Source organism: Neocloeon triangulifer, unplaced genomic scaffold (assembly GCF_031216515.1).
Source record: "Neocloeon triangulifer isolate White Clay Creek 2 clone unplaced genomic scaffold, ASM3121651v1 ptg000004l, whole genome shotgun sequence".
Taxonomy (NCBI): domain Eukaryota; kingdom Metazoa; phylum Arthropoda; class Insecta; order Ephemeroptera; family Baetidae; genus Neocloeon; species Neocloeon triangulifer.
The window spans coordinates 1,437,797-1,460,810 of NW_026775547.1; the positions used below are offsets into that span (position 1 = coordinate 1,437,797).

The 23,014-nt window shown below is 38.3% G+C and overlaps 10 protein-coding genes across 11 annotated transcripts in view; 5 read left to right on the plus strand and 5 right to left on the minus strand.

Annotated features, from left to right (window-relative positions):
* Positions 1–1,865, plus strand: part of LOC132193614 (angiopoietin-4) — a 36,869-nt gene extending 35,004 nt beyond the window's left edge. Inside the window, exons 5-7 of the mRNA XM_059614387.1 lie at positions 29–172; positions 229–353; positions 701–1,865. Of these exons, the coding sequence (XP_059470370.1) occupies positions 29–172; positions 229–353; positions 701–792 (361 nt within the window). The 3' untranslated portion in view covers positions 793–1,865. The remainder of the gene's footprint in view (positions 1–28; positions 173–228; positions 354–700) is intronic.
* Positions 1–4,411, minus strand: part of LOC132193608 (centrosome-associated protein 350-like) — a 117,313-nt gene extending 112,902 nt beyond the window's left edge. Inside the window, exons 1-3 of the mRNA XM_059614377.1 lie at positions 4,253–4,411; positions 2,084–2,175; positions 1,926–2,022 (exon numbers count right to left, since the gene is read on the minus strand). Of these exons, the coding sequence (XP_059470360.1) occupies positions 1,926–2,022; positions 2,084–2,167 (181 nt within the window). The 5' untranslated portion in view covers positions 2,168–2,175; positions 4,253–4,411. The remainder of the gene's footprint in view (positions 1–1,925; positions 2,023–2,083; positions 2,176–4,252) is intronic.
* On the plus strand, positions 2,467–3,767 carry LOC132193465 (prostamide/prostaglandin F synthase-like). Its single transcript, XM_059614167.1, has 5 exons — positions 2,467–2,643; positions 2,763–2,967; positions 3,117–3,232; positions 3,288–3,434; positions 3,493–3,767. The coding sequence occupies exons 1-5, from the start codon at positions 2,509–2,511 to the stop codon at positions 3,574–3,576; spliced, it is 687 nt and encodes a 228-aa protein (XP_059470150.1). The 5' UTR covers positions 2,467–2,508; the 3' UTR covers positions 3,577–3,767.
* A 46-nt stretch (positions 4,412–4,457) lies between the features above and the next one.
* On the plus strand, positions 4,458–7,796 carry LOC132193617 (beta-1,4-N-acetylgalactosaminyltransferase bre-4-like). Its single transcript, XM_059614392.1, has 6 exons — positions 4,458–4,766; positions 4,973–5,126; positions 5,334–5,592; positions 5,645–6,068; positions 6,127–6,345; positions 6,403–7,796. The coding sequence occupies exons 2-6, from the start codon at positions 5,037–5,039 to the stop codon at positions 6,542–6,544; spliced, it is 1,134 nt and encodes a 377-aa protein (XP_059470375.1). The 5' UTR covers positions 4,458–4,766; positions 4,973–5,036; the 3' UTR covers positions 6,545–7,796.
* On the minus strand, positions 7,148–9,696 carry LOC132193619 (single-strand selective monofunctional uracil DNA glycosylase). Its single transcript, XM_059614394.1, has 6 exons — positions 9,317–9,696; positions 8,759–9,083; positions 8,551–8,693; positions 8,351–8,486; positions 8,132–8,284; positions 7,148–8,075 (listed from the first exon to the last, which is right to left on the minus strand). Exons 2-6 carry the CDS (start codon positions 9,077–9,079, stop codon positions 7,968–7,970), a joined length of 861 nt encoding a protein of 286 aa, XP_059470377.1. The 5' UTR covers positions 9,080–9,083; positions 9,317–9,696; the 3' UTR covers positions 7,148–7,967.
* Positions 9,508–14,523, plus strand: LOC132193610 (uncharacterized). 2 transcript variants are annotated; one of them, XM_059614384.1, is made up of 12 exons: positions 9,508–9,796; positions 10,003–10,259; positions 10,319–10,474; positions 10,539–11,265; positions 11,322–11,523; positions 11,575–11,834; positions 11,897–12,250; positions 12,305–12,483; positions 12,536–13,565; positions 13,619–14,049; positions 14,104–14,332; positions 14,389–14,523. In XM_059614384.1, the coding sequence occupies exons 3-12, from the start codon at positions 10,374–10,376 to the stop codon at positions 14,479–14,481; spliced, it is 3,606 nt and encodes a 1,201-aa protein (XP_059470367.1). In that variant the 5' UTR covers positions 9,508–9,796; positions 10,003–10,259; positions 10,319–10,373; the 3' UTR covers positions 14,482–14,523. The 2 variants fall into 2 exon arrangements, with proteins under 2 accessions (XP_059470367.1, XP_059470366.1); XM_059614383.1 differs by having other exon boundaries at positions 10,003–10,474.
* On the minus strand, positions 14,518–16,305 carry LOC132193615 (pyridine nucleotide-disulfide oxidoreductase domain-containing protein 1). The gene is made up of 6 exons (XM_059614389.1): positions 16,007–16,305; positions 15,749–15,953; positions 15,396–15,696; positions 15,151–15,345; positions 14,900–15,093; positions 14,518–14,845 (listed from the first exon to the last, which is right to left on the minus strand). The coding sequence occupies exons 1-6, from the start codon at positions 16,303–16,305 to the stop codon at positions 14,594–14,596; spliced, it is 1,446 nt and encodes a 481-aa protein (XP_059470372.1). The 3' UTR covers positions 14,518–14,593.
* LOC132193623 (small ribosomal subunit protein mS40) lies at positions 16,219–17,247 on the minus strand. The gene is made up of 5 exons (XM_059614399.1): positions 17,114–17,247; positions 16,913–17,054; positions 16,756–16,853; positions 16,564–16,694; positions 16,219–16,509 (listed from the first exon to the last, which is right to left on the minus strand). Exons 1-5 carry the CDS (start codon positions 17,213–17,215, stop codon positions 16,374–16,376), a joined length of 609 nt encoding a protein of 202 aa, XP_059470382.1. The 5' UTR covers positions 17,216–17,247; the 3' UTR covers positions 16,219–16,373.
* A 180-nt stretch (positions 17,248–17,427) lies between these two features.
* Positions 17,428–20,972, minus strand: LOC132193364 (nucleolar protein 14). The gene is made up of 15 exons (XM_059613993.1): positions 20,830–20,972; positions 20,531–20,751; positions 20,196–20,475; positions 19,921–20,138; positions 19,764–19,868; positions 19,559–19,713; positions 19,151–19,509; positions 18,899–19,096; positions 18,680–18,846; positions 18,462–18,626; positions 18,313–18,410; positions 18,088–18,252; positions 17,888–18,025; positions 17,674–17,829; positions 17,428–17,613 (listed from the first exon to the last, which is right to left on the minus strand). The coding sequence occupies exons 2-15, from the start codon at positions 20,717–20,719 to the stop codon at positions 17,511–17,513; spliced, it is 2,496 nt and encodes an 831-aa protein (XP_059469976.1). The 5' UTR covers positions 20,720–20,751; positions 20,830–20,972; the 3' UTR covers positions 17,428–17,510.
* Positions 20,973–21,251: 279 nt separating this feature from the next.
* Positions 21,252–22,965, plus strand: LOC132193671 (uncharacterized). Its single transcript, XM_059614494.1, has 6 exons — positions 21,252–21,444; positions 21,552–21,810; positions 21,872–22,101; positions 22,154–22,452; positions 22,514–22,778; positions 22,841–22,965. The coding sequence occupies exons 1-6, from the start codon at positions 21,252–21,254 to the stop codon at positions 22,963–22,965; spliced, it is 1,371 nt and encodes a 456-aa protein (XP_059470477.1).
* The last annotated feature ends 49 nt before the right edge of the window (positions 22,966–23,014 follow it).

Sequence of the window (23,014 nt, forward strand, 5' to 3'; positions counted from 1 at the left end):
GAATAAAAGTAATTTTTTATACAAACAGGTACGCGCAATACTCGCACTTTAAAATTTACTCCGAAGCCGAGTATTACAAACTGGAAATCGACGGCTACGAAGGCAACGGCGGCGACTCTCTGAACGACCCCTGGTACGGAAGCAACAACAGTCCCTTCTCGACGTACAACAAGTGAGATTCTTGTCTTTTTTTATGTGTCGGTACTCATTCCATTTTGAATTTTTTAGAGACAATGACAGATCAAGTCTGAACTGCGCGTCGATGCTCAAAGGAGGTTGGTGGTGGAAGTCGTGTGGAAGAGGCCTCAACGGCCTCTACCTCAATGACCCGCAAGACCTCACAGCCAGACAAGGTAAAGACGGGCGGTGCACAATTAGCTTGTTCGTTTTAATGTGAAGGTTTTCAAATATTTGTCCAGATTCCATTTAAAGCTTCCTATTTTATTTGTATTTACGAAGAAGGAAGAAGAAAATACAGTCAATTTGGTGGAATAGTATAAATAATTTTTTATAAAAAATGATTAATATATCATATATAATAATTTTTATTTAATTGTTTAATAACTATTGGAAATTTGCTAACTTTTTCTAACTTCAGCTGGGCAAGAAATAAATATAATTATCTTGATAGACAAATTTGAAATTAAATAAATAATGAAATCTTCAAATTTTTTGATTAAGTGTCATATTTTGCTTTCAGGTATTGTGTGGTTCAGGTGGAGAGGCTGGGACTATACATTAAAGAGAGCAAGTATGATGATCAAGCCCAAAGGTGCAGTCACATCCCCTTGAACGACAACAAATCGCTGCCTCAGATAATCGTACTATTAGTTACGCAAAGCACTTCGCATCACCTCACAAACAACGACGAATTTAATGATTAGTTTCATCCCCGTTACCGACACATCATCCACTAACTCCTATCTCATCGATTTTTATTTCCTTTCTCTCGACTTTTATTGAGCACCAGCCACAGAAAACCAATTTTCGTCTAAAAATTGAATTCCAAATTCTTGAGGCACTTCAGTTTTTCTGCTGAGCGAAAAGAAATGATACAATTCGTTGGCTCTGGACGGAGCCAGCCATCCTAGAGGCTATGAGAACCTACTCTAATTTCTTCGTTAACACCGCATCCAAGACAAGAGCTCTCTTCTTAATTTTATTAGAGACTAACCTTTAAAGTGGCTAGTGAGACAATTTGTGAAAATGGGCGTTTATTACACATTTTATTGCGTTTCGACACCCGTAATATGTAAACGTATATTTGTAATGAAACACTAAATATTATTCTATTTATGCATTCTCCGCGCATCTTAACACGTAGGTGTGAAAAGCAAACACGTAGCCGCAGCCGACAAACGCAATTTCATCGACGCATCGGATTTGATTGGAGTTAATCTCAATTAACACCATGTGCCTTTAAATGAATGAATTTATGTACAATATAATTTAAGTTTCATCCCCAGCCCTACGTGTTTGTTACCAGTTTCAACTTCATCATCATCATCCCAGTAATTTTAGGCTAATTTTAGAATTAAACCTGGAGGATAACGTTTTTCATTGTATTTTTCGACGCGCCGGAAAACATGACTTTTGGGGTGTGAATTTACAAAGCGATTCTGACAATTAAGTGCTGAGTGCTCCTCGAAAGAATAGGACGCCGCGTCTTCCCGAGTTTATAAATCAAGTGGTGACGGTCTACGAATTGCGATTTTACCACCATCGATCAAATTTCCACTTTTGACTGCGTCCCAAACGGCAAACATTTGACTCGATAATTTAAAAAAGGCAAACAAACAAAATTTGCTATCTGTACTGGTTGTTGTAAATACGCTGTATAAATAAGTTTTTTTTAACAACACGAATCTGTCTTTTGTTTTATTTCTCGAGCCCCTGTCAAAATAAGAAAATTTTAATTTACTTACCATTTGGTTTGATCTCCTTTTCATTCCATGGACACATACAAGTTGAGGCGTGACCATTTCGCAGACAATCTTGCAATCGTTTCTCAAGAGAATTCAACTGAAAGTGGAAAAATTATATAATTAATAGAGAAAAATAATAGTTAAATAATATTATTTACCTTTCTATTGAAAGATTGCGCCTCCGCCTCAAACTGGTCCAGTGTGTTGCTCCGCTTTTTATTCAAATCAACATAGAAGGACATCTTTGGAACTGTGTAAAAAAAAAAAAAAAATAGTTGAGTAAAAAGAATTACATTTAATTTTTAAAGAAGCTTGATAAATAAGAGAAATTGTGAAATTTTCTTTAATTATTATATTAATTTTTAATAGGAAGTCACTTTTTATAGTAATTTTTTCAATCAAATTAAATGTGACGTTATAAAGATAATGCGATTTTAATTCCACCCATAATTATCACTTCAGCGTTCAGTGTGCCGCACTTTGCACTTGAATGTTTGTTCCAACATTACATAACAGCGCCTAGTGAAGTGGCAGCCCTGACTGTTGTCCCGGCTGATTCACGACTGCATACAATTCGTAGCAAATGAAATACTACATCCTCGCACTTTTATTTCTGCTTCTGGCTTGGTACGTCGTCCGAGAAGACTCAGAAATTCCAATCGAAATGGAGATTAAGAACGTCGCCTCCAACCTGATCAAAAATGTGGCCAGCGGCGAGGTAAATTTCAACCAAATTCCACCTTCAGAATTAAGCAATTTAATTTTATAATTCTCTCGCTTTTTCTATTGATTTTATTTGTTGAAAATTAACAAATTTCATCATCCTTATGTAACCAGTCGGTGGCGATGTCCACCCTTTGGGAAACGCAGCCCACGGTGGTCGTCTTCTTCAGACGCTGGGGCTGCCTTTTCTGCCGCCTTTGGGCCCACGACCTCAAGCAAATTGCCCCCATTCTCAAGGAAAACAACGTTCGGCTGGTGGGTGTGGGACCTGAAGACATTGGCGTCGAAGACTTCGTCGCCGGCAAATTCTTTGATGGAGGTATGGATGGCAAAATAAAATGATTAAAAATTTATAAACTAAAAGTTAATACCTGAGATGGATTTAAAAAGATTAAAGAAAAATTTAATTTAACTTTCATTTCTAATTCAGGTTAAATTTTCAAATTAATTTAATATTTAAATTTATAGAGCTCTACATTGACACGGAGAAGAAGTCGTACAATGGACTTGGGTTCAAAAGGTTCAACTGGTTCAGCGTGATGGCCTCTCTGATCACCAAAACCGCTAGGGACGCTATGGGTCGAGTAAGATCTTTTTTTATTTTGGGCAACATTTTCCTAAATTTCCATTTAATTTTAGGGAAAGGCTAACAACCTTGGTGGAGACATGAGAGGAGATGCTCTTCAGAACGGAGGTGCCCTGGTTGTCGGCACAGGAGGAAAGTTGCTCTACAGTTTCCGGCAGGAAGGACCGGCTGACCAAGTGCCCAACAGCACTATCTTGGGAGTGAGTCTTTTTTTATATAAAATTCTAAATTTTCTTGTACGCTCAAATCACTTTTCAGGCTCTTGGAATTAAGGTGCCTGAAGGTGTGGACGTGGATCAGAAAAGCCAGCCTGACGCCCAGTGCACGAAGGACGCCAAATAAAATAAATACCTCAAGTTTAATTAAACTCTGTGGTGACTGGGATTCTGCACAAGACTGATTGAGTTTTGAAATGGATGAATTAAATTAATCATTGCAATTAAAGGAACTTATCTTCAAAATACTGTTAATGAGTTGAGATATTGATCGAATTTTCAATTAAATAAAAATACGCCACTTTTGTTACAAAATAATTGCGCATCTCAATATTATCCTAATAATTTGTTAGTAAATTACCAAAGCTTAAATTTATTTTGCGGAATAATTCTAGTGGAATTACATACTTCATTGTCATTTCTCAATACTGCGAACAAAAATAGAAATTAGGAAGTGCATTGATTTTTAAGACCACAGAAAATCCATATCAAAGTTTATTTTTAGAATTGTTTCTAGAAGTTGTATGTATTCTTTGTACATTGTTAATTTTTTACAATCAGCTGAACAGCTAATGGTTTAATTTTAATTAAGCTGCGTAAAAATAAATTGAATTTTAATGTCATAAGTTTAGTTTCAAATGAAGTTTCTGCTTTGATTTGCTAAGAGGCTTGCTGAGCATTGCAAATATTCCGCTTTTACGACCACGAAGATTTGACTGTCGGCTCGGCATTCTCCGAATTTTCGTCGTGCATTGGAAGCTTATCTAGAAAACCTCGCCTCAAGATTATCAAACGTGACTCACCCTGATAGCAGAACTAGGTGGTGACACTGGTGACGGAATCCAGCGGCGAAAATTCTCACTGACAGTTCGATTGTTTACATTTTACACCATGCCGAAAACACCACAACACGCACGCCATTATTCATGTTTGCCGCCTTCAAAGCCGCCGAAGAAACGGCAACCACGCCCCTTTTCTTTGTAGTGCGACTTTCGCCGCTCTCCCTCAAGGGCAGCACCGGCCTGCAGATAATGCAGAAGATTTTGTTTTTCAATGAATGGACGAGCCGTTTCTAGTTGGGAGCTGATGGAGAGGAAAAGTTAATCTGATATCTGTGGGAAGCACACGGAAAAGTTCCTAATTTCCGCATACGGCGAGTGGTTATGGACTTGTGAAAAAACTAATACCTCGGGAAGATCAAAGGCTGGCAGAGCTTGAAGTCCAAAAATCAGCACTTTGTCAGGAGCAATGTAACTGCGGATGTAAAACTTCCTGCTCTGTCAAAGCCTATCAATGCTTGAGGAGACGATATTCATGGTAAAATTTGCTATAACTTTTTTATATCTATTGATTCTGTTGTTTTTACAATTTTAAAACGAGCCTTTAATCGCAAAATATAATGTATAATTCATCATTCATCTTAATTTTATAATCATATTTTTATGTCAAGAAATAGTAATTCCTTTCACCATGATTTTTTTTTTTTTAAGTTGCATGAATTTGTAATTTTCTCGTGTCTGCAGGTGTCAGCCTCCTCCTGAATGAGGTTTTTCGACGGCAAACTTCAGGCAGAGGTCATCCGGAGGCATGCCTGCAAACTCAGCCTCTAAATCGGGTCAGAGCAATGTGTCGGCCAATCAGTCATCCTGCTGTATTCGCCTGCATATTTTTTACAAGGTGGTTTCATTATGGAATATAAAATGACATCGTTGGTCACGCACAATTCTAATATTCACATCCAGCTGCTGATCAATTATTCATTTCACCTCGGTCTCAGCACAACAACTCACTTATTTAGACTTTCACCCCACTCTTTATTCCACTTGAATATATGACGGAAAAAGCTATTATTTATTAACCTTTAAATATTTAATTTTTTCACAGATTGTGATCGCGGCAGTGGTGATCCTAGTTATTCTCCAGTATTGCTTCAGTGCCATATCCGAAGGCCAAAAGCTCGAGCCACTGTTCCATATTGCACATAATAAATTTTCCTCGAGGCCAATCGGAAGAATTATCGCCTCCTCGTCAGTTGGCAGTCTTTTTGAAAGACATGAAAATGCATCTCAATCGTCAGCAAACGACAACGCAACAGTTTCTAATAATATCTTACGCAGGTGCCCGCCTGTGCCACCAAATTTAGGTAAAATAAATTTTGAAAAAATTCTCTTAAGCTAAATGCACTGTATTTCTAGAGGGCCCTATTGTGGTGCACAAAGAAGATGTAGCCTCGGAAGTTTTGGAGAAGAAACTTGGCCCATTCCTTCACCCTGGTGGCTTTGGCAAACCTTCCAACTGCCAGGCTAAAGAAAGTGTGGCCATCGTCATACCTTACCGGTCGAGAGCAGTTCACCTTCGGGTTTTGCTTGCAAACTTGCACCCGTTGCTCCGTCGACAGCAGTTGGAGTATGCAATTTTTGTGGTCGAGCAGGCAGGAAATGGGCCATTCAACCGTGCCATGCTGATGAACATTGGCTACAAAGAGGCCCTTAGACTGAAAAACTTCACTTGTTTCATCTTCCACGATGTAGACCTTCTGCCGGAGGACGACAGAAATATTTACTCTTGTCCAGAGCAGCCGCGCCACATGAGCGCCGCAGTTGACATCTTCAAATACAAGTAAGATTTTTGGTCCCAGAAAAACGATATTCTTAATTTCTTTTTCATTTTGCTGTAGGCTACCTTACGCAGAAATATTTGGAGGTGTCAGTGCAATGCGCAGGGAGCACTTTGAGAAGGTGAACGGCTTCTCTAATGCATTTTGGGGTTGGGGAGGTGAAGACGATGATATGGCTAACAGAATCAAGTTCCACAAACTCCACATCTCTAGATATCCTACCAACATAGCTCATTACAAAATGCTTGCTCACAAGAAGGAAAAGGCTAGTCCTAGCAGGTTGGTTTTTTGTATAAATTCTGTTTAAAAAATTAAAGTTCAATGTTCTTTCCGCAGATACAAGATCCTCTACACAGGAAAACGGCGCTTCAAGACAGACGGTTTGAATTCATTGAAATATAATGTAAAGAAAAGAGAACTGAGGCCCCTCTACACTTGGCTCTTGGTAGAACTGCTCAAGGGCCCAAACTCTAGCTGATGGCACGCTTGGGCTGACAAAATTTTGGGCCACCTTGTTAGCTAAAGAAAGTCAAAGGATCTGAATTTTGATCTGAAAAGTGATGGTCTGAATTGTTCAGATTTTGGACAATATTGGACTGGCAAAGTCATCACCTACTTGCTTAAAAGTGATTTTTGTTGGGCATAAGTCTCAACCTCAACCGTGTTTTTGATCAACCCATAAATGCTTCTCGTTATAGAATCTCGTATGCAGAATGATAAAGATTTTAGATTTGTTGAAAATCTTCCGAAATTCAGATCAATGTTTTGGGAAATTTCGTTAAATAAATCCTGGTTTCCCCTGATCAGGTTTGTGATATTGACCTGGGCCCCGCTCGAAATAATGTGCAGGCTCTGTAAGTTTTGATCCTGAAAATGATTGACAAACTTCCATAAAATACAGATACCACCCCGGCTTGGAGTTTTACATTTATCTGATAAAAAACATAAAAAATTCCAAGTTTATTTTAATATTTTTCCGTGATGGTTGCCATTATTTCGTTTCAGTTAAATTGAATAAATCATTGCTAAATTTAATGTTCAATGCTCAAATCAGTGGTAGGCTGTGTAATTCTAGGTCAGATAACCTCTGAATTTGGTGTTTATTTGGAATCCACATCAGATTTTTAGATCATATAAACTGTCGATTGTTTTGATGGTACAATATTTATATTTTTTAATATAACACATCCCATTTTAAATTTATCTCATTATTTTTCAGTAGCATCTCATGTAGTGGCATTGCTTCTTAAGAATATCATAATTATAATATCCATTTGAAAAAAATGCCATATTATTCATTTAAAACCTACAAAATCCTGAGGCAGCTACTGCCTTTGGTTCCTATGATCTGAAATTCTCACAAATGTAATCTGGTAGTTTTAATGCCGGTGTGCTGCTATTTGCTGCACACCTCTAGTCATGTATAAGTGGCTGAGGGGTTTTGTTACTAATATGAAAATCGGAGGAAAATATGTTAACTTTGCACTTGGACTAATTATTGTAAAATTTTGGGAAACCAACAGCCCTGGTGTATCATTATCATTCCAAAGATTAGAGGAATACAAATAAAAAAATTGTTACGCTAAAAAAAAATACATATTTAATAACAAAATGCACCCATAACACTATGAAAACTAAGGTCCAAAGAATAGTAAAATTAATAATTGCAACTTAAAAAAACTATATTAACATTAATAAATCTCTTTCAAAAGTTGTGTAAACTTAAGCTATATTTAACCATAAAATGAAAAAAAATTGAACAATAATAATTTTGAATAAAAATCTGGAATATGAGCAGAATTATGAGAAAAAATATAACTACATATCTAGAAACATATTATGCTCTTTTTTCAGTCCAGAGCGCTTTAAATGCAACAAGGTTTTTATAATTTTTTCGAGAATTAAATAAATTGCAGCAATCCAGATGCGCTCAGACTTGCCATGGCATTTTCTTCCCAGTTAACCCGTCCTGAGACATTTCGAGGGCTTGGGTGCGGAATTGAATAAACCTATAAATTGAATGAATTAAAAATGTCTTGAAAATAGTGGTAAAAAAAAAACTTGCCAGAGCGTTTAATGAAAACTTCTTGACCATTAAATCTGCTCGTTTTTCTGCAAATTTTCCAATGCACAATATTTGACTGCACTGCAAGACCCTGAGAGAATGGTAAAGAGCAGTGGAGCACAAGTTGAACAGCTCTTCCTTTTTGTTGCTTGCCTTAAAATGTAAGAAAATAATAAATACTCCTTAGTCTGTGACATTTTTGTTAATTAATATTTTTACTTTGAGTTCTTCAGGCGTCAGATTGCATCCGGATTCCTTTAAGAAAATGAGAGGACAAAAATTGTGAACAATAATATTGGCCAAAGCTATTTCAGCAGGGCAGTAATTAGTAAGTTTCTTTACAAGTCCCCACAGTCTAAAACATAATTTTAATTGCGAGTTTTTTATTATCTTATATTTTAAATTTTAAAAATATATACTTTGTTCCACTTGGCTCCTTTCTATGGCAATCTAGACCGGTTACAATTTTTGATGGATGCTGTTGTGTGGGCTGCCTTATTAAAAATCCAAACTCCGCCAGTCCTAAATAATTTTTTACCGTGTCTACGTCACCAAATGGGATCTGTGATTAAACATTTTTTAATATTAATAAATCAATTTCCCCACAAATCTGAATTTTTTTATTACTCCAGTCTGGCCCATTCCCCAAGGGCCTGGGTTCATTCCTAAAATTAGCAGATGTTTCGGCGACCTGCAGAAGCGCTGCAAATATTGAAAATATATTCCTCCCGCATATTCCACTGGGTCGTAAACCATGAAGACGGGATCGCTGAATTTCAACAGCTTCAGTTGTCCACTCAGCCATAACTGGACGCTGAAAAATTGGCTTGCAGTGTCGTAATTTCCTGGTGCCATCGAGATGAATTGTGAACTGCTGCTGACAGTAGAAAACTTATTTTCCTCAGGTTCTCGATCCCCAGCATTACTGTATTGCTGCCAGCTTGCCATAGCACTAAAACAAATAATAATTAAAAAAGAGTTATTCTGTTAATATTACAATTTTTATCAATAAATTTGCCAACAAAAAACTAAATTTTTTCCAATATTTATAAAATTTTTATATTAATCAACATAATGAAATACAGGAAATACATTTTGCTGAGGTGGTTCTCAAAAGTCTCATTTGTATTGCAGCTTAGAAAAGTGCCAAGTCAAATCCTAGATAATCTCCGTCTCTTCACTTACATTTAGTGTTTAAATCCCAAGCATTTTGGAACAAATATTTAAGCTCATCGTGAGTGCAATTCAAATTGTGTAATCGTCAACCTCGTGCAACACGAACTTTGCTCAAAGTTTCTCGACTTTCGCGTTTCGCGCGCTCACTGCCGGCCAATAGAAATGACGATCGAATCTTCTCGCGAACACTTTGGCAACACTGTATTGGTCTGCTTGCAAAAAAAAGTAAATAAAGCATATTGCATGCGACTCGTTCAATTTTAATTTTTTTTCTTGACAAATCAACAGAATCAACATATTTTTGGATTTTCTTGCTAAAAACTTTCAAAAAAGGAATTAATTTTCCCTCAAGAATTTGATGGATACCCCTGAGATTGATCAAAGCCTTCGAAAACACAGACTACTTCGAGGAACTCCATCAAACCGATTCTCAACGTTTCTGTCCCTTGGAATTTTAGGAGTTGCCAGTCTAGGTGCTGTAATTTGGCAGTAAGTTAACTTATTTAAAATCAATTAACCACGTAACTTATTTAAAATCAATTAACCACGTGTATTCTTAAAAATAATTTATTATATTAATTATTTACGCATTAATTGTTATTTAATTCTGACAATTATGTAATGATTGCCTAGGAATTAATTTCGCTCTACGTACTTATGTATTGTACTTTAATTTGGGCATTTCTGCTTTATAGTTTTTCCAAAATAGGACAAAATACATTGAGCAAGCTGAAGAACAGCAGTGATCTCATGAAAACTTCTGAAGCTCAGCTTCAGTTGCAAGAAACTATGAGACGCCAATTAGACGAAGGAATCGTGACAAGATTAAGGAGCACAGCTGAAATTAAGGAGAGGTTGGCTGCAAGTGAAAAAAATTATCCTTCTCCCGACTCGCCTCTATAATCGTAGCAGGGCTGTTGGGCATCAAAGAAATAGCTTTGTATAAATTTTAGTAAGGAAATGTTCAGTAGCGTTCTACCTAGTCTAATGAGTTGCAATAAATTTTTGCAGAGATAATTGGATTGTGAGTCTGCATTTTTATTCGATAAACCCACATTAAACGACAATGAGTCTCAAATTTAAAAAGGGGCCTAACAAGCTATCCCTTAAGTACTCCCAGCAATTGAGTCAATCGACCTCACATATTGAACAGAGACGTACACTGAGGTAAATTAATTAATACATTTGATTTTTTTATAATTTACTTATATAATATTTTATTTGATTCCAGCCAACCTGGATCTATGGAAAGTGGTGATGCAACAAAGAAGGAGGTCTGTCGCTCTCAGTCTGTGCCAACAGGAGCCTCTGAGCCTGACCAACCTCTGAGGGAAAAGCCCAAAGAGAAAAATTCTCTTGACTTTTCAACAGATTCACCTTTGAAATTGTCAGAACCAGATATTATGACATCACCTGAAGACGTTTTCAAGCCTACAAGGTCCAAAAGGGCAAAACCTGCTCCAGATCTGACCAAGCTGAAGAATACAACGACTGAAGATATATCTGAGAAGCCTAGTTTATCCAGTGACACCGATACTGTAGAAAAGGAGCCCCTCGTGAAAAGGGCAAAATTTGAACAGCTTGCAGCTAAACTAAAGTCATTCGAAAAGGCCCCTGTGAAGAAGTTTCCCATAAAAACCTCTGATGAAGTGAAAAATGAAGCTGAAAATGATGACAACCAAGTTGAGCCAGTTCCGTCAACCAGCTCCACTGTTGATCCTCAAATGCCAGAAACACGAGTTCCGGCTAATGCAAATAAGGAACTTCCGTGTGTAGTTTGCAACAAGTATTTTAAGAAAAATCTGAGAACCCACATGAAGGCCTGTGCAGGCAAAAATGGACTAACCACAGAGCAGCTTATGCGAGCACTGGAACTTCAGCGTAAGCAGGTTGAAGAGCGAAAAGAGCTCGGACTGCCTTTATATCTTCAGAACAAGAAATCAGCAACAAGTAGAAAGGTTTTTGAAATTTAATTTTATTTTAAAATTTAAGTTCTGACTCGAGTGCTTCTCAGAAAAATGGAGTAGGTGCTGAAAGTGATCCCAACATTCAACTAGCTTTGGCGCTTTCAAAATCATTGAAAGATGCCGAGGAGGAGGCTTATTTAAGAGAGGCAAGGATGATCTTCGAAAACCAGGAAGGAATGACTGAGTCACAAGTTGACGCCACCATTCAAGCCGTCATCCAAGAGCCAGAACCATCGACATCAACTGGTGGTAAGAGAGAGAAATAAAATTAAATTGTAGATTTAAATTTATGATCGGAAGGTCGACAATCAACTCTGACTCTTGGACAAGAGGGAACTCTTGTAGTGCAAAAATCCAGTGCTGCCGGTAACGCTACAAAAAGTGCCATCAATACAAAAGCAGCTCCTTTCATGACTGTGTCGGCTGAAGAGAGGTTGAGACGAGTCACCGAGAAAGTTGCCATGTACTTGCTGGACGAAGACGTTGAAGAACCATTCCCAAAAGCATCTGCTCTCAGACAAATAGATATAAATAAAGTGCTGCAAGAGAAATTGGAGAAGGTAAAAAATTACGAAAAATTATAATTATGTTAAAAAAAATCATACTCATTTAATTTTTGCAGGGAGCTGATCTATGGAAACTAGCTTCCAAGTCTCCGAGCACTGAAAATAAATCTTATTATGTTAAGGGAATCAGAGAATTTGTCTCACCTTCTAAGAGCAATTCTGGAGTCTTGCACTTGGAACCCCAGGAGCCTGAATTTCGAATGCTGAAAGAACATAAAGTAAAAAAACAAAAAGCGCAAGCAAGGCCATCATCTTCCCCAGTGAAGCAAAAAGATTCCTCATTGAGTCGAGATTGGGCATCTTTGTTGAACTCCAGAACCATGAGCGACATCCTTGTTTACTGCAAAGAGGACAAAGAGATTCGAGCACACAAGCTGGTACTTTTGGTCAGGTGTCCATCTATTTTGAAGGTGCGTTGATTAAAAAATTGTCTTTTTTTTCAAACTTAAAATCACATTGTACAGGACCTTGCATCTGAGATGAGCCAAGACGGAGCCACCGTTAAAGAAGAAATGCTATTGTGGAGTGAATACTCGGAAGGTGTTGTAATGGCAGTTTTGGAGTTTATTTACTGTGATACTACCTGTAAAGCAATGAGATTGAGTGATGCAGAGTTGGAAGACCTGGATGCCATTTCAAAAAGGTTTTATTTTAAATTTCCAGTGAACTTGTTATAACTTTTGAATAATTTTCAGATATGAAATAGCTGGACTGCAGACGCATCTAAATATGCTGAGAAAACTTCGAGAGGAAATCAACCAAGAAGACGAGATGGAAAAGTCACCTACACCTGAAACTCCGCCTGCAAGGGAGGCAGCCGTAGAATTAGTTCGAAAATCCAAAGTGGAAGAAAAGTCTCGGCGTAGTGATGGGTTCAGAACTGAATTGTCCTTTTTAATTAGCCAAATGGAGAAATCAATACCAAGTCTTGTACCCACGCAATCAAATCATCATTCTGTCCAGCACCCCATAATCGATCTGAGTGCTAGCCCTGAGTCTTCCACCTTTAAAAGCCCCAAAGCAGATGAGATGAAAGAGCAGACTGATGAAAATGGAAACACAAGTGATGAGGACGACATTTTCAGCAGAAAAAGTAATGTTGAAAAAGACGAGACCATCATTGAAAAAGTTCAAATAGACGAAGAAATTGTAAACACAGATGATGACCTGTTTGCCTCCTTAGACGATTCACTATTCAACAAAAAATATGGCAAAGAGGAGCCAACAACTAATGTTAATAAGTCAATTGAAATTAATGAAGATCGAAATGATGACTGGAGGGGCCTCAATGATCCAGATTTTATGAATACAACACCAGCAAAGTCGATCAGCTCAATTGTCACCACACCAATTGCAAACAGATTGTCTTGCATTGACGAACTGCCGAACGAGCTCATTTCTCAGATTGAGACTTCGCCTTTCAGCTCTCCAGTTCGTTTGAAAAATGACACACTACCATTGGAAGTTGTGACTTTGTCTTCAGACGCCAGCCAGAAGTCTGCACTAACGTTGAGTCCTAAAGCTGAAAGCCCGCTAACCCCAGAGCACCACCCTTTGGACGACTCTTTTGAGGTGCCCGATGGAGAGCTGACACACTTGGAGCTTGCTGCACTAAAGGCTTATGAGAAGGTCATGACGCCAATGGCAGCCTCTGTTGCCACACCGGGGTCTTCCAAAATCACTCCAATTCAAAATTACAGCCTAATGGATTCTCCTCAGCTAAAGGTTCGTCCATGATTTTGTTCCATAAATAATATTTATTTTTAATCTATTTTCAGAAAGAGCTCGACAAGTATGGAATCAAACATTTGAGGCGGAACCAGGCTAAATTAATTCTTCGACACATTTATGATGAGCTACATCCCAGGGTCTCCAGTACACCGTTGGCCAGGCCACCTAAGAGATTGGCAGAGAAAAAAACAAAACAACGGAATGCTGCAAAAATGTCACCTATAAAAGAAAAAGCTCAGACGCAGCAAGCAAAAGCACCTAAAAAATCACCAGCCAAGAAAACTGCCTTCAGGACCCCTGAGAAAACGCAGCCTGTTAAAAGTGCACCTCCTCCTCAAGCTACAAATGAGCAGGGCTATGATAGTTTTGATGAACTCCTCTTTGACTTGCCGAAGCCAGGACCCAGTGAAACACAGCCAGTTTCCCAGCTTAGCTCAAACTCAGAATCGAGTGGCAGCGATTCTAGTGATAATGAAGGGTAAATTGGAATTGATAGAATAATATCGTTTTGTTCATTCCATGCAATTTTTAGATATGGGAAATATGGCGGAGATGATGAACTAGAGGAAGTGTTTACACAAGTGCCTGAAACTCAGACTGATGTGACCGAGCAAATAGAGGAGGCCATGAAATCAGATCCTGGTCTTTACCACCGGATTTTAACTTTTGAGCCCATTTGGTTAGAAGAAATCAAGGATTTGCTTAAAGAGAACAAAGTCAGAGTGAACCCAAAAGTTCTCCTTGATTATCTTGACGATCAGGTGCTATTCAGTGAATTGGTTAATAAACAGTTTTTTTGATAACCTCAAATTTTCAGTGCATCACTTACAGGACAGAGCACCAACGTCCAACAAAACGAGCAACTCAGAAACGAGGTTGGACCCAAAGTCAGCGTGGCAGGAAAAAATAAGATTATGATGTTGAAAATAGAATAAGCTAATTTTTTTTGTAATGTATATCTTTTTTATTTTTATTAAACCAGATTATAGTGAAAAATTACTTTGCCTTGCAAACCTTTTACATCAATCAAAGTAGTCTTCGATGTCTACGTCTGGGTTGAGCAGATCATCTCCTAGCGCACTTACATCAAGTTGGTTCAGGATCAAATTTTCACAAGTTTCCTCAAGCTCTGTATTGCCAATCAACACTGCTCCGTGAACTTTTCCGTTCGAAATAATAAGCTTGATGAATTCTTTCCCAGGTGTAACTCGAACCAAAGCCTCCCAAGTGCTTGGGTCCATACCTTGTCCATTGTACAGTCCAAGAAGCACAACCTTAAAAAACAAAATTAGGATGACCATGATTAAAAGTATTTGCAAAACATTTACTTTGAAGCCAAAGAATGTTGTAACGTGGGCAAAGAGTTCAAAGCTGAAATCAAACATTGCTGCACTAGATGGGGTTGCCATTGACCTAGCAGCTTGCGAGCCCATTTGTCTAGCTTGTGTCCAGAGCCTCATTTGGAACCAGTGCTTTTCTTTAGGCCAGTCAGCAAACACAATGTCACCCGCAGCAAAAACACCTAAAATTATTTATTTGTATATAATTTTACCATCAATATTTAAAAATGTTCTAAAACCTGGAGCAGATGTCCTCATGCCCTTGTCAATTTTGATTCCAGTACCAAGCTGTGCATCAGCCAATTCTAAGATTCCTTCAAAGGGTTTACAATTGGGAACTACACCAATCGCATTGACGACTAAATCACATCCAATAAAATTTCCATTGACAAGTTCCAGCACCATAGGCCACTCATTGTGCTTCTTGGGAAAATCTGGGTTAAAACAATTAAAATAGGGAAAAAATTTAAAGCAATATAGGTACCGCTGTCTCCTCTTCTCAAAATTTTCTTCACCTCTGTCTCGTATTCAACCTTGATATTTGGCATTTGATCACCCGCAGGCCCTTGGATGTTGAATTTCGAATGCCAATCAGGGCCCAGTGCAGCACCTTGACATTCTTTCTTTTCACCCTTGAAGGATTTGTAGGTGAGGCGCTTGATGATGGTCTCAGGTTTCTTTTGGCCTGCCTCAGTCAAGGCTCCGGAGCTCATAAAAAACTGGGCTGCTCCTGGATCGACAAAGGCGGCCGAGATGTGCTTGTCTCTCACAATCCAAACAATATCCTAAAAATTATTTATTTAATTAATGACGTTGGGAAATTTAGAAAAATAATACCTGTACACCCTTTAGGGTGTAAACCAGCTCAGTAGCAATGCCTCCATTTCCAACAACAGCAACTTTCTTGGCACTCTTCAACTTTTCCATGAGCGAAGCTACTGATTCCATGTCTCTGAGGGTTAGAACAAGGTCTGCAGCGTTTTCAGATCCACACAGTTTCTTCGGGGAAGCTCCGAGACAGAGACAAACACTTCTCTCATAACTGTTACAAACACCAATTAATGTAATCGTTAAATTAAAAAAAGTTTTTTTTACCAAGCAACTCTTCCATCACTCAATTTCAGTTGCTTCAATTCAGGATCGAGAGAAACTAAGGTGACACCAGTGACCACCTTGAGGCCAGGACAACTTTTCTCTAGCTCAGAGGCTGTTTTCTCTTCTACGTCAAACTGGACGAGCGCCTGGGTGAGTTGGTTGATATTTGTCGTAACCCTGACTACGTCGGACCCTGAAATGAGTAGAATCGACTCTTGGGTCAAGGTGTTGAGGGTCTCGACACAGGAGATGCCGGCAATTCCACCTCCGACTACAATGTAAGAGGCTTGCAAGTCCATCTTCAATTTTCACTATCACTGAACTACGTTAATCACTATTATTTTAGTTCATAAATGCGGTCTAGTTTTTATTGCTTGATCTTGATGTACTCAGAGTAGTTGTACTCGCGATGCTGCACATCAAAGGTTAGAAAACCGCAGTCTCTTGCCCTCTCGACGGCAACCAAAAGCTCCCTGTGTTTTTTCTGACAGAGACCAGTTTTTCTAAAAAATTATGTATATTTTTTTTTATTATAATTTATAATAAAAATAACTTACGAATAACTCAAGACAGCGCCTGTGTGAGGACAAATGAACTGCTGCAAAAGCTTAATGTTACGATAGTCGAGCACCAAGTATTCGTCTCGGCAAATGGGACAGGGGTTGCCAGTGGAAATTTCTTCCTGTCTCTGAAAAGCGAAAATTTAAAAATTAATGGCTTCATTTGTGGCAATTTAAAAATATCCATACAATGCAAGTTTTCCTTGTTTTTGGTGGAGGATAATGTCCTTTGAAATTTCTCCGGTACTCTTTCCAAACAGGGTTCGCTCCGTATGTTATTTGGTATGCTGGAAATGCCACACGAATTTTAACAATCTGGTCACAAATTTCAATTCTCTTTACGGACCTTCACTCTCGAGGTATTCGATACTTGTCTCGACAGGTATAACCTGGTCTCTGGCTTTGGTAGGATCACGTTGCTTGGCCACAATCTGCGAATCGTTGTCATCGGTAGCCTCACACCGCAAAACGAAAGCCGTGTGAAAGCTCTGAGAAAAAATGTACAAGAGGTTAATTATGCCTGCAATGGAATGGTAGCAGTTTGAACCTTCTGCGGCAACGTTAGTTTTGGTCTCTGAAAAACAGCAGTGCTCGAAAATCGCGTCGAAACAAGACGAGAAATGCCAAACAAAAGCCCTCGTGCAGCCATTTCTTATCACACAACACAGCTGGCTCTCCCTCCCTCCCCTTCGCCATACAATACACCCACGTACGTGCTCCAAATCCAAAAGAAACAAATTTTTTGCAATTCCCTCTAGTATTTTATGAAATATTAGTAATTTTACAATTATTACAATTTTTCTGGTGAAAAATGTAATAGTAAAATTATAAACATTCAATGTTTTAAAAAATAACAATTAATAATGGAAAATCAAAGAAATTATTTTATTAAACTTTATTTTTTTTATACGAGATTTCTTTTTACAAATTGAAATAGAAAAATTTTATTTCTTCTTCTTCTTTGATCTGTCAATTTTATTCAGCTCTCCTGCTTGAGTTGCCAACGATCCAAGAATATCCTTGACTTTAGCCTTCCTCACAGCATCACTAATTTTTTTTTTGTTAATTTAAAAAATGAAACATAAAATATAAAGACAAAAATCATACTTCTTCATTGTCTCCTTGAGCTGGACCTTTGCCAAGAAATCCCTGTCGCGCCTGATTTCTCGAACAGCACCCTTCATCTCTCGTTTGTATTTGTGGACAAGCTTGACACGCTCCCTCTTCTTCTCGGACATGTTCACTCGTCGTTTGCCATCATAGCTGTAAATTAAAAATTATTCATTTTACAAGTTCCTTCCCTTAGTTCAATTAGCTTTACATCTTTGCTTCTACACGGGGCTCGTACAGCTTCAAAGGCTTGGGTCTCTTTTTCTCCATCATCATCACCTCAAGTTTTCCAGGGTTTAGGCAAATTTTCTTCAAACCCTCAATAGCCTCTGCAGTAGCTGCTCCCAAACTAATTTTTTAATTTTATGTATTTAGCTTATCAATTGTAGATTATATTTTTGAAATTATTACGCTTTTAATCTTTGCTGACGAACTCTGGAAAGAGCTTCCACAGCAGGTTTGAGAATAACGGGTAGGGATGGTACGTTACTCCTGGACTGCTCTGCCATTTTATGTAAAATCCTTACAGATGCAGAAAGAACCTCATCTCCCAAATCAGACGGGTCCAGTTTTTCCCTGTAAAAATTTACACAATTTAAATCATGATCTAATAGAAATAAAATTCAGTAAAATTACCCAAATCTGGCGTTTGACTCTTTTTCAATCAAGGCGCAAATTATGTCAGTCAAAAACTGATAAGCTTCAGGCAGAAATCTTTGAGACAGTGTTGTGTACTATTTACAAAAAATTAATGCTTCATTTAATTCATTGAGACAAGTCATTACCTGAGCCACCAGTTCACAAATAAACAGTCCATTGGAAACATCTCGAAGTGATTGAACAACAGCATTGTTCAAAATCTCAGCCATGAACACAGCAGCAGGGCTTGTCACAGGGTGGCGGAAATCAGATGTAGGGAAAATGTGCAGGATTAGTTGGAAGAAAATAACCTGCAATTGGTAGGCTTATAGCAATTGGCTTTACAAAAAAAAATTAATATCACTGTGTCAAGAGGGGGTATTTTCTTGGCTCCTTTCTTTCTCCACTCCTCGTGCTTTTCGGTTAGGACAGCAGCAGTGCATCTTCTTGCATTGCCGGGCCCAGAAAGTTGGACGATTTCAAAAATGTGAGGCAGCAACGTATTTAAGAAATCTTCATTTGGATTTGATACTAAAAATACTGACGTTAAGTATCACATTAATCAAAACAACCTTTCTTTTACCAAATGCATTGGCTGGAGGTTCAATAGTATTGTCGTTGATCCACTGAAGAAGAAATGCATACATGGCTCCTAGTTTGGCTGTATTGTTGGCCCCTAAACTTGGGTGGTTGCATTTGACCATTCGCTCCAGAATGACACTCTGCTGTGCAAGAGCCTTGTCTTCAAAGAGTTCTATGAAATCTGTGTATGTTTCTGGAACTATTTTATGCGTTTCAATAAACAGGAAATTTCACAGCATTTTTTTTTACAGACCAGCAAATGTGTACGGTAACTCTTTCCTAGCCTTATCCATCATTTCCTTCAGTTTTGCCAGGTCAGGGGCAGCTGAAACTTGGCTCTTTTTGTTTTCCTTGATATTTTTATCTTCATCCTCATCACTCTCTTCATCATTATCGGAGACTTTGAGCCGCAAATCACTTAAACTGTCAGCGTCATCATCTTCTTCACTTTCTTCCTGACGATCTTCGTTATCCTTGTCTTCACACTCTTCCTCTACCTCCTCGTCCTCACTTCCAGACTCTTCAGCCAAAATCGTGCTGCGAAGTACGCCATTATTTACGTTGCCCTCTTCATTGTAACTCAACATTTGATCGTCCTCTTCATACTCAAACCTAACAACGTAATTAATTATGTGTTATTTTACAACAGCTCACAAATTACCCATCATCAAGATCATCAGCACTTCTGTGCTTTGGAACAGGCTTCAGTCCATCATATTTTCCATGCATTCGTGCTAATCTTTCCGCCTCCAATAACTCAAGGCGCTCTTTCTCTTCTTTGGCTACTTCGTCTTCTGACTTCAACCTATCGGAGGGCTTTAAATTTTTTTTTTAGCCAGTTTAACTTATAATTGATGCAAACTTACAACACCCCTTGATTCAAAAGTTAGTTGTCGGACGGCCTTGTCGTAATCATCTATTTTAGGCTTTGGCTCATTTTCTTCAGCAGGATCATTTTTTTGTTTCTTGGTCTGAAACATTTTTATTTTCAAATTTGTATAAATTTGGGGGTTTCTTTCATACCTTGCTGTTGTAAACTACAGCCTGCAAATCTTTCCAATCCGTGTCTAGTTTGGCCGTGAGCTCTGCAGTTTTCTCGTTCTCACGCTGTTTCTCAGCTTTCCTTTTTTTCGAATCGGCAATTAGCTCTTGGATCAAACTTTGCCGATTCTGGTTTGAGCTTTCAGTCTCTTCCTTCCTGCTCAAAAATCCACCGAAATGCGCATCACCAACAAATTTTGCTGCATGGATTAAAAATAAATTGGCTTAGAAACAATCTATGTAAAAAAAAAACAAACCTTCCAATTTTCCTGACTCGCGTTCATCTTCGTCCTCCGAGTCACTTCTGGGGTCGTCAAACTTTTCAATCTCATTCAAAGACTGCCCTCGATGGGTTAAAACTTCGTCATCAGCAAGATTGAATCTCGACTTTTTGCGATTCTTGTTTCTCTCGGCTGTGAATCGCGCCACAATCCTATCTTCAGCCGTCATCCCTTTATTGTTTTCTCCAATTCGTCGATCCACAAACTCATTGGCCTTGTTGTGAACTCTGTATTCTTGAAGAAGAGTTGCTTTTCTCTTAATCAATCAACATTATTAAAATTTCATCAAACGAACAAAAGAAATAAAAAACCTTCTTCAGAGCTTTGGCTCTGGACACTCCAGGAAGACCTCGATCATTTTTATCTTTTCTGCCAAGCACTTTGAACTTTTGTCGATTCACGTGAACTTCAAAAGGATTAAGAGCTCTAGGTTTATCTGACACATTCCGACTTTTCGCAGAATCTGCTTTCTTCTTCTTTGAATTCGATTTCTTTGCCATGGTTTTAATTAGAAAATCACAAAATGCACCGTCTGAAATTATTTAATTAAAAAAGGGATTCTCCACACGAAATATAGTTATTATTTTGCTATCATTGACAATAATCTTACTTAACGTAGATTTGCGCAGCTACTTTTGGTAAAATTTTCTGTCAGTGGTGAAAAATCTCAAAACTAAACACACACAGAAAGACAGATCAAACCATGCCGTCCGGCGCCATGTGTTTACACTCTGAGCGCTGCAGTCGACGAACTAAGAAAATTCTTTTTATCGGGAAAAGCGCGGGATGGACTTGCCAATCCGCCGCGCGCCCGGCTACGAAGTGCTCCGATTTTTTTTATCCTTCTGCCAGATCTGCTCAAACTTTTATCGCGACTCCATTTGTGAAAAATATAATTGCCAAATATTCTACTCCACAGGTAAATTTTAATTTATTTCGTCCAGTATTCTATTATACATTATTTTTTTTAGAAAACATTTATTATGGCCAATCCTGTTATTTCTATGCAATTTATTTTTTAGAAGGGAGAAGATGGATTCAAACGAAATTTCCGTACAGGGAGATTTGTTGAAATATTTGGAATCTGAGGGTTACCTGCAGGATTTGGCCACAACTGGTGCTAAATATTTGCAGGCTATCCTTGAAATGCGTTCAAAGGGCTTGCTTGGTCCTGCACTGTGCTTTCGTCCAGAGATTAATTTGACCAAATTGAAAACCATGTCGGGTATATTTCATGTTAATTTACAAACATTTTTCCTCTTTTTAAGCAATAATTTATGTTCCATGAAAATATTTTAAACTTTTTACGAAAATAAAGTTAATTTAATTTAGTGCCTCTTTGGAGGATGTGCGTGGAACAGCCAGCATTGGCAGAACGGCTATTGCAGCAGTTGACTATGTACATTTTGGCGGAGTTCCTTGGTGGACGACAATTGTTCAGTGAATTCGATTGCGAGCAGATTTTCACGCCGCTTCGATTATCCCTTGAAGCTGACGATTTAGAAAAAGAATCTCTGCAGAAAAACTCCAAGCAACAACTTGTGCTGATCAAAGGAGTGTTGTCCTCCTACGTGTCACCTTCAAAATACGTGTAATTCATTATTTTATTACTTAATCAATATCTTTTAATTTGTGAAAAAATATTGTATCAGGCGCAGCTGTGTAACAAGGTGCAGAAATGGTGAATGTCCTGGCGCACAGCTGAAAAGACGTCCTGGTTCATGGTTCAAGGGAAGACTTTGCTTCTACTGCAAAACGGAGGAACTTGAAATGCCTGAAGAACGAGATGTCGGTGAAGAAGTCCTAGTGACAATTCTTCCACTCCAAGGATTAGATACTGCGGTCGGAGGGAAAACTTCTGCCATCCAGATTATTTTCAAAGGTTTTTTTTTATTTAAAAAAGTCTAAAACATTTTAATAATATTAATTTCCAGATGATCTTTCTGCTGGCCTGACTATTGGAAGCACCATCCAGGTCCTTTGCAGACCTGCTATGTTGCAAAGAGCGCCTAATTTGACTTTAGAGGCGTGCTCCAGAGTAACAACAGAGCTATCCTTAAGCCAAACAAAAATGATTCCACTCACTTTTCATGTGGAGGAATTTTACAGCAGATATGAAAACTCTCCGTGGGCAACAGTTGCAGCTTTGGCAATGCATTTTGGCAGAGACATGTTACCCTATGGCTGCTTATTCAACGTCAGAATGAACATGATTTTGAGTTTAGCATCCCAAGTAAATTAAAAGAAACAATGAAAATATTTAAATAATTAGATATAAATTAATTTCAAATCAGGGCTCGATCAGACCACTTCCTTTGTTAGTACTTGGCCAAGAAAACGTTTTGGCGTCGAGGATTATGGAATCTGCTGCAAAATTGTCCTACAGAAGTTTGATCCATGGGTGTCAAAATACCATCAGTGGAGTGGCTAGGAAGTGGGAGGACAACAGGGAAAACCACTGCGTCGAAGCAGGGTCACTCGTGTTAGCCTCGGAAGGGGTTTGTCTGGTTGGCGATTGGACGGGTTTGAAAAATGAGGCAAAGACAGAATTTAAAAGTGGCAAGTTCATAAAAATTAACCTCTAAAAACCAGCTAACACGGTATGATAATTATTTTAAAAGCTATCGAGAAAGGGTTTGCTACGGTGAAGCTTCCGAATAAACCCTTGGAGTTTCCCATGAAGGCATCTGTCTGGACACACTGCAGTCAGCTCGACAAGAAAATGCTGAAGCCAGTGATTGAGTAAAATTTTGAAAATAATTTGCCTGATTTAATTAATTTCTGAATTCATTTAC